The sequence below is a fragment of the Martes martes genome, assembly GCF_963455335.1.
Source record: "Martes martes genome assembly, chromosome: 4".
Classification (NCBI taxonomy): Eukaryota; Metazoa; Chordata; class Mammalia; order Carnivora; family Mustelidae; genus Martes; species Martes martes.
Genome location: NC_137891.1, coordinates 79,357,249 through 79,370,323, shown reverse-complemented (window position 1 = coordinate 79,370,323; position 13,075 = coordinate 79,357,249). Strand labels below are relative to the sequence as shown.

General features: G+C 35.8%; 1 protein-coding gene across 1 annotated transcript in view; it reads right to left on the bottom strand.

Moving 5' to 3' along the window:
* Window positions 1-13,075, bottom strand: part of PXDNL (peroxidasin like) — a 456,789-nt gene that overhangs the window by 183,405 nt on the left and 260,309 nt on the right. The window contains exon 4 of the mRNA XM_080802773.1: window positions 8,938-9,009. Within this exon, the coding sequence (XP_080658899.1) occupies window positions 8,938-9,009 (72 nt within the window). The remainder of the gene's footprint in view (window positions 1-8,937; window positions 9,010-13,075) is intronic.

Below are 13,075 nucleotides of genomic sequence, written 5' to 3'. Positions count from 1 at the left end.
AGGGAGAAGAGACTCCCCTCTGAGCAAAGAGCCCCAGGTGGGGCTCAATCCCAAGACTCTGGGATCAAGACCTGAGCCACCCAAGCATCCCAGAAAACCTGATTCTTGATCAGTGATGTTTTCAAAGAAAGACCTTGACCAAAAGGAGATGTGAAAATTTATAAAAGGAAACCTTATTAAAATGAATTCAGGAAGCCAGGAGGAGGAGCTTTCACATGGTATTATTTTGTGTCAATTACAGGAAGAAGTGTGGGTTACAGACCCCAAAAGAAGAATCACCAACTGACAAGAATTATCAATTTATAGGCCACAACAGAAAAGGATACACGTTGCACCTCCTATAAGAAAATTAGTGACCCCAGCAACTCAGCCAATGAGAAACCACCATCACCCTGAACCCTTCCTTATCTCCAATAGACTTTTGTCCAAAACAACCACTCCCAAACCCCTCCTCCTCATGAAATAACATTTTCTCCTTTGTTTGTTGGATTTGTCTATGGCTTACCATAGCTAGTTTGTCCCAAATTGCAATTCTCTCCTATTCATGAATAAATCCATTTGCAATTAAAAAAGAAAATTATTTAGAATTATTTTGTAGTTTAGAATATGATCTATCTCTTACAGTGTTCTTTCTGCACTTGAAAATGTATCTTTTTCAGGTTTGAGGTGGAGTGCCCTATTATTTTCAGTTAGGTCAAGTCAGTACTGGTATTCTGGTCTCCTATATGCTTAGTGATTTTTCCATCTATTTTTCTATCAATTATTGACAGAAGAGTGTTCAATTTGCTTATTTTTCCTTTTAGTATTATCAGGTTTTGGTTTCTTGATTTTATAACTCTGTCATGATGTGCTTGCTTGGCAATTTCTGATTGAATCAGAAGAATTGTGAATGTTGGGTTATTCACTGCTGGATTTTGTTGCATTTCCTTGATGAATAGTGGACTTCATTCTGTGCAGTTATATTATCTGAGAGCAATTTGATTCTCTTTGGCTTGTTTTAACCCGTACTAGAGCAGATAAAGAAATCTTCATCTTGGGCCTCGTTTAGCCCTTCTACTAAGGTGACACTCTACTGATAACTCTATGCAGTGCTAGGTAGCATCAGGTCCTTCCACACTGGCTGGTAGTACCACAAAATATCCTCTGCCCTGTGTAGGAAATTCAGGAATTTTCTGACCTAGGGATTTCCAGTAGATCTCTTCTATGCACAGGTAGTTTCCTGAAATTTGTACTGATCAGTATCCATCCAAAGACCAGGAGAAACCCCTGGAGGTCCAGAGCCCTCTCCATGGAGCTTTCTGCTCTCTGGTGCCCCATGTCACCAGTTCTCACCATGCCGGGACCCCCAAACTCCAATTTCTGCCTCCTCAACTCACCCAGTCTCTGGCTATGTAACCCTCCCTGTGCTTCAACCTGGAAACTGTGCAATCACAGAGATCACATCATGAGTCCCTGTGTCATGGATCACAGCTCTTTGTTGTCTGTTGTCCATTGTCTGAAAACTACTGCTTTATATATTTTTGTCTGTTTATTTTTGGTTTTTAAAAGCAGAATGTAAATCTGCTGTCTCCTACAACATCATAGTCAAAAGCAGAAATTTGTCTCTGTTTATAAATCAATGGAACTTTTTCAGATGTTATACATCAAAGATCCTTTTTATACTGAGAATAAATTACTAGTGATCATGATGGAAGGATCATTTTCAATAAAGTCTTTAATAAAGAATCTTTACCGCCATAATGATCTATGTTTTATTCTGAATTCTGGGCTCTAATTTATCTTGACAAAGGAAAAACAAAAAAAAAAAAAAAAGAAAGATTATCTTTGACATTCAAAAGCTGGCCTGGCACTCATGGATAGGCCATGGTATTCTACTGAACATAATCTCACAGAATCCAAGCTAAGACAAGGTTACTCTTACTCTGAGACCTTGATAGAATGGAACAAAATAAGGCTACTTGTTAATTTTGTCTAAGCACAAACAAAAACAAGGTTACTTTGCCACCCACAAAATACCAAACACCATCTTCTTCTGGCCAGATTCAGTGAATCCTATATCCTATCAATTACAGTTTTATTCTCATTCCATTCTCCCCTCTCTATAGATAAGATTAATTAAGATACACAGTCATAGGATTGGTGCACATTTTCTGGAATTATTCAATTTAGAGCAAATCCCTGCCTTCTTTCCCTCTCCAAAATCACCTAGCCAAAGTTTAAGTTTATAATATGTTTTTTCTAACATCCTCTTAATGACAGTCCTCATGACTCCCCACAGCATGTGTTCTCATTCACTGCAATTAGTGACAAACTCAATTTGTTTAACTACAGAGATTTACCTGGTGATTTTTGGATGAATGACAGTGACAATTTAGATAAGCCCAAAGGGGCTCTAATGCAGGACTGTCAGGCAATGAATGAGCAAAAGAAGTTTTACCCATATATTCTTTTGTTCCAGTCAGAATTTTTGCATTTTCCAAGTATCTATAAATCCAAAAACATTAAGCTAGCTATTCTGTTCTTTGTAATTTTATATTCTTAAAAAAAATGCAATCAGACTTGAAGCCTCTTGAAAAAAAAAAGATACTTTTAAAAACCTTGAAATATTAACTTTATAATTTGATATATTTACATGTTTAAAAAGATGGTATCTTGTTAGCATTTATAGTCATTTTTGGCTTATATTAAGTAATCAAGTTGAAAAGTCCTTTAAGATAAACTAGGCGGATCAAGAAAAGTCAAAGACTTTAAGTTAATAATACTTTATATCACTAGCTAAGTTTAACTTTGTATTTAAAAAATATACCATTTAGGGACACCTGAGTGGCACAGTCAGTTAAGCATCCAAGTCTTAGTTGCAGCTTAAGGTTGTGATCTCAAGGTCATGAGGTCAAGCCCTGCTTCAGGCTCCACACTCAGGACAAAGTCTGCTTCTCTCTCCCTCTCCTTTCCCCTTGTCCCTCCCCACCCCTACTCTCTCTCTTTATCAAGTAAGTAAGTCTTTACCATTTAAATTAGCCATTTCTTTAAATAAATAAATAACAAATTAGCTGTTTCTTTTTTTTAAAAAAGGCTTTATTTATTTATTTGACAAAGAGAGAGAGAGATCACAAGTAGGCAGAGAGGCAGGCAGAGGGAGAGGGGGAAGCAGCTCCCCGCTGAGCAGAAAGCCCTATGTGGGCCTCAATCCCAGGACCCTGATACCATGACCTAAGCTGAAGACAGAGGCCTAACCCATTGAGCCATCCAGGTGCCCCAAATTAGCTGTTTTTTTAATAAGTTGTTCAGAAAATAGTGAACTAATAACTATAAAATAATAATAAATATAATTATAAAAATAATAGGTATTACTTGTGGAGCATAAGGAATAACACAGAAGACATTGGGAGATGGAGAGAAGTGAGTGGGGGGAAATTGGAGGGGAAGACAAACCATGAAAGACTGTGGACTCTGAGAAACAAACTGAGGGTTTTGGGGGGGGGGTTGAGTGAACCTGGTGGTGGGTATTACAGAGGGCATGTGCTGCATGGAGCACTGGGTGTGGTGCATAAACAATGAATTTTGGAACACTGAAAAAAAATAATTGAATTTTTTTTAAAAATGCTATATATGCTATGGAAAAATTAAAAAAAATACATATTGTTACTTCAGGATCAACTCTTGCCAAGTGTTTTTTGGTTTTTTTTTTTTTAAGATTTATTTAACAGAGAGAGAGATTACAAGCAGGCAGAGAGGCAGGCAGAGAGAGAGGGGGAAGCAGACTCTCCGCTGAGCAGAGAGCCTGACATGGGGCTCAATCCCAGGACCCTGGGATCATGACCCGAGCCGAAGGCAGAGGCTTAACCCACTGAGCCACCCAGGTGCCCCACCAAGTGTTTTATCTATATTATCATTAGATCTCAGAGTTAGCCTGGCAAATAGCTACTACTATCCTCATTTAAAAAACAATATAAGGAAAATAAGGTTTAGAATTTTAAAGTGAAATGCTCAAGATTAAATAATTAATAAGTGCAACACATGTTCAGTCAGATCAAACTTAGTTCAGTCTTAGTTCATACTTAGTTCAAACTTAGTTCATAAGATCTTATGTTCTTGGAAACACTGTTCTGTTTCTTTCTGTAATTTCAGTATACAATGGAATATGATGTTGATATTTAAGACATGGAGCAAAACATAACAGTTTAACACAGGTATGAAAGCCTGGTTTTAAATAATAGAAATGCTCTTGATAAAATATATCACTTAGCAATAAGTAAACATCTAAAGAAAAGGAAGAGTAAGGAATATGAAGTTACACATTGAAAAGGAAATATTTTAAGTTTAAAATAATGACTAACTAAAATGGATTGTATCACTTCTAGTTCAGTGATCATATGAGGACCGTTACTAGAAAATATTATTTTCACAAGAAATATTTAGTGCCTATTAAGGAGGTTAGGATGAGAAATTTATTGGCAAAAAAAAATTATCAATGAAAATATGTCCATTGTATCAGCAGAATAAAGACAGAAATTTTGGATGAAGAAGAGTAATCGAAAGCAGGATGACTGACTAATAATCCAAGAAATATTAAACTGTGCTTTCTAAGAACACAGCAGTTACTCTTGTTCAGAAAGGTAGAAGCATTAGAGTCCCCTGCATCATTTGCAGAATAAAAACATGCTTTGGAGATGCTACCCCCCTTAAACAGTGGTGTTCAACTATATAAAAAATGGAAAATTATACCCAAGGAAATGGTCTTTACCTTTGATAAAATTAATTGAATCCTCATAAATATCCATTTAATATACACTTTCTTAATATATAATAATTCTATCTCCCTACATAAAAATTCATTCTATATCTTATAAAGATAATAACTCCTTACTCCGTTCACTGCCCTGACACAATCAATATAAGAATATAAATTATTCTACAGAAACAACTGTGCCTTATTAATGCTTAAAATAACCTTTATGCTTTATTACTTATATTTAATATAAAAATTTCTCTTCATGTAGCCAACACATGGAAGATATTCTAATGCAATATAAAGAAAGCATTTATCTTTAAAGCAGAATGTGGCTTGTCACTATTTTGTACAGTAGATTGCTAGGTTTTATTCATCTCGCATTACTAAAAGATTGTACCCTTTGATTAACACCTCCCCATTTCTCCCACCCCCATGCCCTGGCAACCACTATTCTACTCTGTGCTTCTTTGACTATTTAGATTTCTCTTACAAGTGGTATTATATAGTATTTGTCCTTCTGTGTCAGGCTTGCTTCACTTAGAATAATGTCTTCCAAATTCGACCAGGTTATCACAAATGGCAGGATTTCTTTCTTTTTTGATCCTGAATAATATTCTAGTGTATGTATGTACCACATTTTCCTTATCAATTCATCTGTCAGTGGACAGAGGGCTATTATAAATAATGTTGCAGTGAACATGGGAGTGCAGGTATCTCTTTGAGATCCTGAGTTCAACTTCTTTGAATAAATATCCAGAAGTGGGATTGATGGATCACATGGTAATTCTACTCTTAATTTTTTGAGAAATGTCTGTACTTTTTTCCATAGTGGCTGCACCAATTTACATTCCCACCAACACTGTGCAAGGAATTCTCTTTCCTCTGCACCATCTTCACCAATACTTTTTTTTTTTTTTTAATAATAGCCATGCTAACAAGTGTGAGGTGACTTCACATCATGTTTTTAATTTGCATTTCCCTGATGATTAGTGACATTGAGAACATTTTCATATACTTGTTGGCCATTTGTAAGTCTTTCTGGGGGAAATATTTTTTCAACTCCTTTCCCTATTTTTTAATCAGGTTATTTGGATTTTTGCTATTGAATTGTAAGAGTTCCTCATATGTTTTGGATTTGTTGGATATAAGTTTGCAAATATTTTTCCTTTACATGAGGTGCTTTTCATTTTGTTGATGGTTTCCTTTGTTGTACAGAAGGTTTTTTTAGTTTGATGTAGCTCTAATTGTCTATTTTTGCTTTTGTAGTCTGTGCTTTCACTTTCATATCCAAGAAATCATTGAAGACCACTGTCAAGAAGACTTTATGTATTGTTCTGGTAATGTTATAGTTTCAGGACTTAAGGCTGAACTGTATGCTTAAACATTTGCTAAGAGGGTGTATTATGTGTTCTTATCAAAAATAATTATAATAATAACACGTGGATGGGAGGAAACTTTTGGAAGTGATGGATATATTTATGACATAGATTGTGGGAATGGTTTCATTGGTGTATACTTATCTCCAAACTCATCAAGTTGTTTACATAAAGCATGCACATCCTTTTATGTGATAATCATACCTCAATAAAGTGGTTCTAAAAAAGGAACGTAGTTTGGATCACCTGGATGGCTCAGTCGGTTAACTATTTAACTCTTGATTTCAGCTAAGACCATGATCTCAAGTTCTTGAGATCAAGCCCGTGTCAGCTCTGTGCTCACCATGGAGTAGGCTTGACATTCTCTTTCTCTCTCTACCCCTCCCCACAGCTCATACTCTCTCTCTGTCAAATAAGCAAACAAAAAATAAATAAATAAAATCTTTTAAAAAATGAATATAGTTTACCAAATTTTCAATTGACCAAAAGATAAAAAAAAAAAAATTACACTAACAATTCCTACTTCAATATCCTTTCTTCACTTTTTTAGATCACAGACTATGTCTTAAAGATTACAGGAAAATCAAAAAGTATACTTTCATACTGAATGTAAATAATCATATCAGTAGCAGAATTGCCATTACAATGCCCTACTATATTCTCAAGGCTATGCAAACAACTATCATGTCTTCCTGCCTTTCTCAAAAAGGATTTTAATCCCAAAAGGATTATGAACAATAAGAATCACTAAAAGAAAGGCCATGTATATAGATCTTAAAGAAAAAATATTTCAGGCATCTCAAGCTCTTCTTTAGTTTGATAGAGATACTGGAATGAATGGCTTTCAGAGCTATAATTAAAATTATGAAAAATTCCAAGGATTAGAGATTACATATTTGGATTCCAAAAATCCTCTTTGAATAGTGATTCACAAGAGCATGGAATCATGCCTTAAAATTAGCAAACAGAAATGCCTATTTCCATGGCTTTAAGCAATAGTAGTACTCAATATTAGTGAGACCAATAATTATTATCAGAATATAAAGCATTTACTGGTGAGAATTATGTGCACTTTAAACAAGAATTAGAACTTTTTGGGTGCCTGGGTGGCTCAGTGGGTTAAAGCCTCTGCCTTCAGCTCAGGTCACGATCCCAGGGTCCTGGGATCAAGCCCTGCATCGGGCTTTCTGCTCAGCAGGGAGCCTGCTTCCTCCTTTCTCTCTGCCTGCTTCTTGGCCTACTTGTGATCTCTGTCTGTCAAATAAATAAATAAAAATCTTTTATAAAAAAAAGAATTAGAACTTTTCATATGTTAATTTTTATAAACTATCTGTGACTGTATTTGATGAAAAACACATCACAGTGATAAGAGTTTTGTTTTTGTTATTAAAGAAGTTATATTTAATTGGTTTTTGTGATGGTTCTACAATATAGTAGAAATTACCTAAAGATGAAGAAACACACTTTGTCGTAGGATGACTCATTAGTTACGTAAAAGAAAATTAATAAGCAGGGAAGTAAATAGAAACAAACGTTTTTAAAAATATATCCAATTGGGGCACCTGGGTGGCTCAGTGGGTTGAGCCTCTGCCTTCAGCTCGGGTCATGATCTCAGGGTCCTGGGATCAAGTCCCACATCAGGCTCCCTGCTGAGCGAGGAGCCTGCTTCCCCCTCTTCCTCTGCTGTTCACCCTGCTTGTGCTCTCTCTCCTTCTCTCACTCTCTGTCAAACAAATAAATTCTTTAAAAATATATATGTATATGTATATAATCTCCAATTGATCATATTTTAATACAATAGTTTAACACGTTGGCCTTCCAGGAAACAGAAATCTAGATTTCTTTGGACTGTTACAGAAGCATATCTCTTACAGAAATGATTGCAAATAGCCTTTGAAAATAAGAAGCCACAGTGAAGATAGAAACAAAACCAAGAATCAAAAATTTATGGTATTTAAGAGTCCTATTAATTAAAGATCAAGGAGTATTCTATATATCTGAGCTGATAAATATCCCATAGCTTGTCATGAATGAGGTAAAATATATTCAAATATCTTATTAGTATTTGTATCACAACACTAAAAATTGAGAGAAATGTCTCACTAAAACATCAAATCGCCATTCAGTAACAGTAACCCTATAACATAACTTTTTCATACTGAAGAATTCATATTCCAAACTGAAATTCTGAAAAGTGAAACTAAATTTTATGGGATTTCAAACTATTCTTGAAACCAGCAGTAAGGTGTCAAATGCTAAAAAGTGCACTAGAATAGCAGTCAGGAGATCTAGGTTGTAATAACAAATCCACAAACTTTTAACCTTAAGCAAGTCACTTAATTAACATTGGATTTGGTTATTCATTTGTCAAACAAGAGGTTAGAGCTCATGCTCTGGAAAGTTCCCATATCAGACAAATGACTATGAACTTGATAAATTAATAATCATCACAGGTATCAATTACCTTCTATGAAATGTCTATTTTGTGTTAGGTAATAAACTAGACACTTTGCTTGAAATATCATAATCTATAGTAGAAATACCTTCATTTCAGAGATTTGGAAACAGATTCAGGGAAGGCAACTTGCCCAATAGCATACAACTAATAAATGCAGGAGCTGGGATTCCAACTGAGTGCTGTCTATCTTCCTGCCCTCGTGCCAACTCTATCATACATTCTGATTTTTATCCAGCTGATGACAATATTCAATCATTCAAGCTGCGTGACAAAACTTAAAATAATTGCTCAACTATCACATAATGACACTTAAAAAGCTTCTATTTGAACCATAACCATCAATTATTCAATAAGAAGTTTTTATTACTTACAGCTGTTCCAAAGATATGAGTCCTTTAAATGTTTGCTTATCTAGGGCATGAATTTCGTTCTTGTACAGATACCTGAAAAACATATAAAATTCTATTAAGTTATAAATTTGCATAGATGCCACATTTCTTGTATCAGGAATTTTTAAGATACAATGTGACTCTAAAGAACTTTGGGATGTTAATAGATTTCCTAAAAATATATGGAGACTTTGATTTCATTTAAATATGTTCAAGTATCTGGGCAAGACAGTTCCAAGGCTCTTGTCAGATTCTCAATGAAATCCTTGATCCAAAATATTAAGAATCACTGCCTTAACCTCTAAAACTTAGAGTGTAGAAAAATTCTGACTAATGAGGTCACATGTACTGGGTAACAACTTTTCTAAGAAAAAGAAAAGTTGTACTACAACATTTTTTTTTTTCAAATTCATGCTATCATATAGAATATATTGAACCAGGAGTTATATTTGCAAAGCTGCCAAATGTCATAGGACTCATCTGAAGGGAGTAAACACATATTAACAGGATCCACAAGATGTATTTTGGTTCTCCCATGGCTGCTGCTGAAAACCTACAGGAAAAGAACCTGTTAATGGATTTACAAATATGATGATGTAACTAATCCGGCCAAAAGATTTAATGAAAACAATTTACACAACATATGAACACTATGTTCTTTTTTCATCAACTATAGGATGGAAAAGTTATTTCATTTTTTAGATCTCTATGTGAATACTTTGTGAATGTCATGAAAGTGAAATCTGTATCTTTTCTACTTGTGGCTCTGGGGATCTGAGGCTATCAGAATTCCTAAAACTTTCTACTGAGTTCCTCTGGAATGCATCTTTGCATAAGCTAGAGTTCACTGTGACTTTGAATGCATCAGAATCACCTGGTGCTTTGCTAAAAACAACTCCTGAGCTTGCCCCCAGCCCTACTCAATCCAATTCTCTTGGGGTGAGGTTTAGGAAACTGCATGCTTAACAAGTTTCCCAGTTGATTCTGAAGCAATCTTTCTGCAAATGACTTAAAAACCATAGAAGCCATAGAAATCACAGTTCTAGCTGAAAATGAGAGATTGCTTTTCCAAAATGTGCTTAGGAAAGCTTTGGAAATTCCAAATTACTTTCTTTTCTCACAGATTAAAACTTCTGTAAGTGTCTCAGAACAGTAGTAGTAACTACTTTTAGTAGTAACAGTAGTAACTGGTGGAGATTTATGTCTAACTGGAGGTATTTCCTTAGCATTATTTGGTACTATGGAAGATCTTGTTTTGACCTAACAGTCTCAAAAATATAGCTATATGTTAGGAAAGTAAGAAATAGAATTTTCTAGAACTATGTTTCTTCAACTAGCTCATAAAGACTATTGAGCTGTGGTCTCAAAAACCACTACTAGTTCTCAACTATGGTTATGATCTGGGAAGCAAAGGCAGAAGAAAAACTATTAAATTTTCTTACTACTTAGAACCCATTGACAAGTCCTTGAAACAGGCAGAGTAACATTCCTCTAGGAACCCAGCTGTCTCGATTTTAATACTTTGGTAAGTGCAAAAGGCAATCTTAGCCTGACCCGCAGGATTCTGTAAGCCTACTATAATATATAAAATTCCTTTGGAAACTTCTTTTATCTCTATCCCCCAAGATACATGTTAGCAATCATCTTCCAAATATATGACCCACTGATATACATCTGAAGATCCTCATGACTGTATTTTTGCTAAACAGTAATAAATGACATTTTCCTAACAATAGCTAGCCCCCTCAGGACCCTGGAAACCTTGTTTCCAAAATATCTGGGTGGTTTATGCCATCCCTAACTGCCTTCCAACTTGAAAGTATATAACAGGCCATTTTTCAAGACCCAGGTGCTGCTCTTTCTGCCCACAGGTCCTGTTCCTGTGTTTTAATAAAGCCACCTTTTTGCACCAAAGACATCTTAAGAATAATTCCTTGGCCATCAGTTTCCAACCCTAACATTTTTCCTACATCAATTGTGTGTGAATCCATGTGTAGGTACATGAATCAATATTTCTAAGACATCATTTTGGCTCTATCTCAGGCCTTATACTGATATCTGGGATACTGCCTCTGTGAACTCTGATTTCAAAATGGGTCCACCATGTGAAATAGCACTGAGATTCTCCAAAATTCTACAGATGATAATAATATGTAGAAAAGTTTAAAACCTCTACTGTATGGGTAGAAACCAGGTAAAAAGTATTTTGTAAATTTATTCTAGAGGATTAAGATATACCTCCCTGGTAAGGACCCTTATACTATCAGAATGTCAAAGAATCATATTACTTTTCAGCTATCATATCCTGAAGCATAAAAAAATTGACCCAATTTCTGTAGAGATGTGTATAAAGGCTTAAATTGGTTTTTTATTATTATCATATTTAAATAATGATGAGCTGCTTCATAAAAACTAAACTAAATTATCAAATATTCATTGAGGAGTCTCAAAACTGAAAACCACCTGTAAAATTTTATATCATATATACAGATTCATTTTAGACTTATATCTTATAGAAAACAATACTAAAAAGGTGACCAAATGGTATTTTAAAAAGAAGCAATAGAACTTCTATAGTTAGATATGTACATGTTGATTCAAATGATAATGTATGCATTCAAGATACACTGCTCCTTAGGTTAACACCAGCAAGAGAACTTCCAGCTTCCTGTGGGATAATGGAAACTACCTGAATTCAAACCTCTCCACATATCCTAAAAATGAACTAAGAGGAAAAAACAAATAATCTAGAATACAACTTATGCCATGACTAGGAGAAACAGAAAGTCAGTAACTTCAATTTACTTTTAAGTAGGGGAAATAGTAACACCAGCAAAGTCAGATCTAGAGGCTATCTTGCAGAAATGGGTCAGGCAGGATTTTACAGGCAAGGGAGATGGGAGGAAGGGGTGGAAAAAGAAAGCTGAAAAAGTACCAACCTGATGAAAATCTGTCCGAGCTCAGGGGGATCAGAGCCCTAACTCCTGGGAATTGACAGAAAAGGGCTGAGAAAATGAATAGGGGAAGCACCTCACAATTCCTAAGCATCTTGTGGAAGAGTGGTATTAAAGGTAAAGAAGGAAGTAAGAAGCCAAAGGGTCTTACAGAGACTAAGATAATATCAGATAATCTAAAGACACACCAAGGGGCACCTGGGGGGCTCAGTTGGGTAAGCATCTGCCTTTGGCTAAGATCATGGGCCCAGGGTCCTGGGATTGAGTCCTACAAGAGACTCCTTGCTCAGCGGGGAGTCTGCTTCTCCCTTTCCCTCTGACACTCTTCCTGCTAGTGCTCTCTCGCTCTTTCTCTCTGTCAAATAAATAAAATCTTTAAAAAATTAAAAAATAAAAACACACCAAAAAAGGCTAGGCTTAATAAAGTAATTGTGATTCACTCTGTCAACAGAAGAGCATGGCCTTGAACTAAGAAATAAGCCATCCAAAGCTCCCTTCTCTACCCTCATATCTAATCACCTGCTACTCAAATCAAATGTTAGTATTTAAACTTGAGAAACATTGCACAAGAAAACAATAAACTCGTCTTATCTTTGAATATCAATGTAAAATTAATAAAAATATTAGCAAACTGAACTCACCGCTTAGTAGTTCTAAGGACCAATATTTATGATAACCTTCCAAAATAATGAAAAAAATGGGGCAGAGGGGCAAGATGGCAGAGAAGTAGGAGACCTTGTTTCAATCAGTCCCCTGAGTGAGCTAAATATCTACCGGAACACTCTGAACACCCATGAAATCAGCCTGAGATGTAAGATTATACACTTCTGGATCTCCATGGGCCAGAAAACATCAGTGGAGAGGTAAAGTGGAGTGGGAAAGGTCGGACTGATATTGAAGGATAAACAGAAGGGGAAGGGAGCCACCAGAAGTGACCCCTTGGAAAGTAATACCCCAATACAAACTTGGAGGCTGGTTAAAAGCACTCAAAAAGAGCAAAAGATCTTAAGGGGCAACTGGTGGAATTGGGTGGTCATGGACACGGGCCTAAGCCTATGTTCCCAGACAGTCAACACAGGCAACCAGCCAGGCCAGAGAGAGTCCAGCAGGGCCTCCAGTCCATGGTTCCTGAGCCCGTGGCTTTTCACTGCTTGCACCACCCCTAA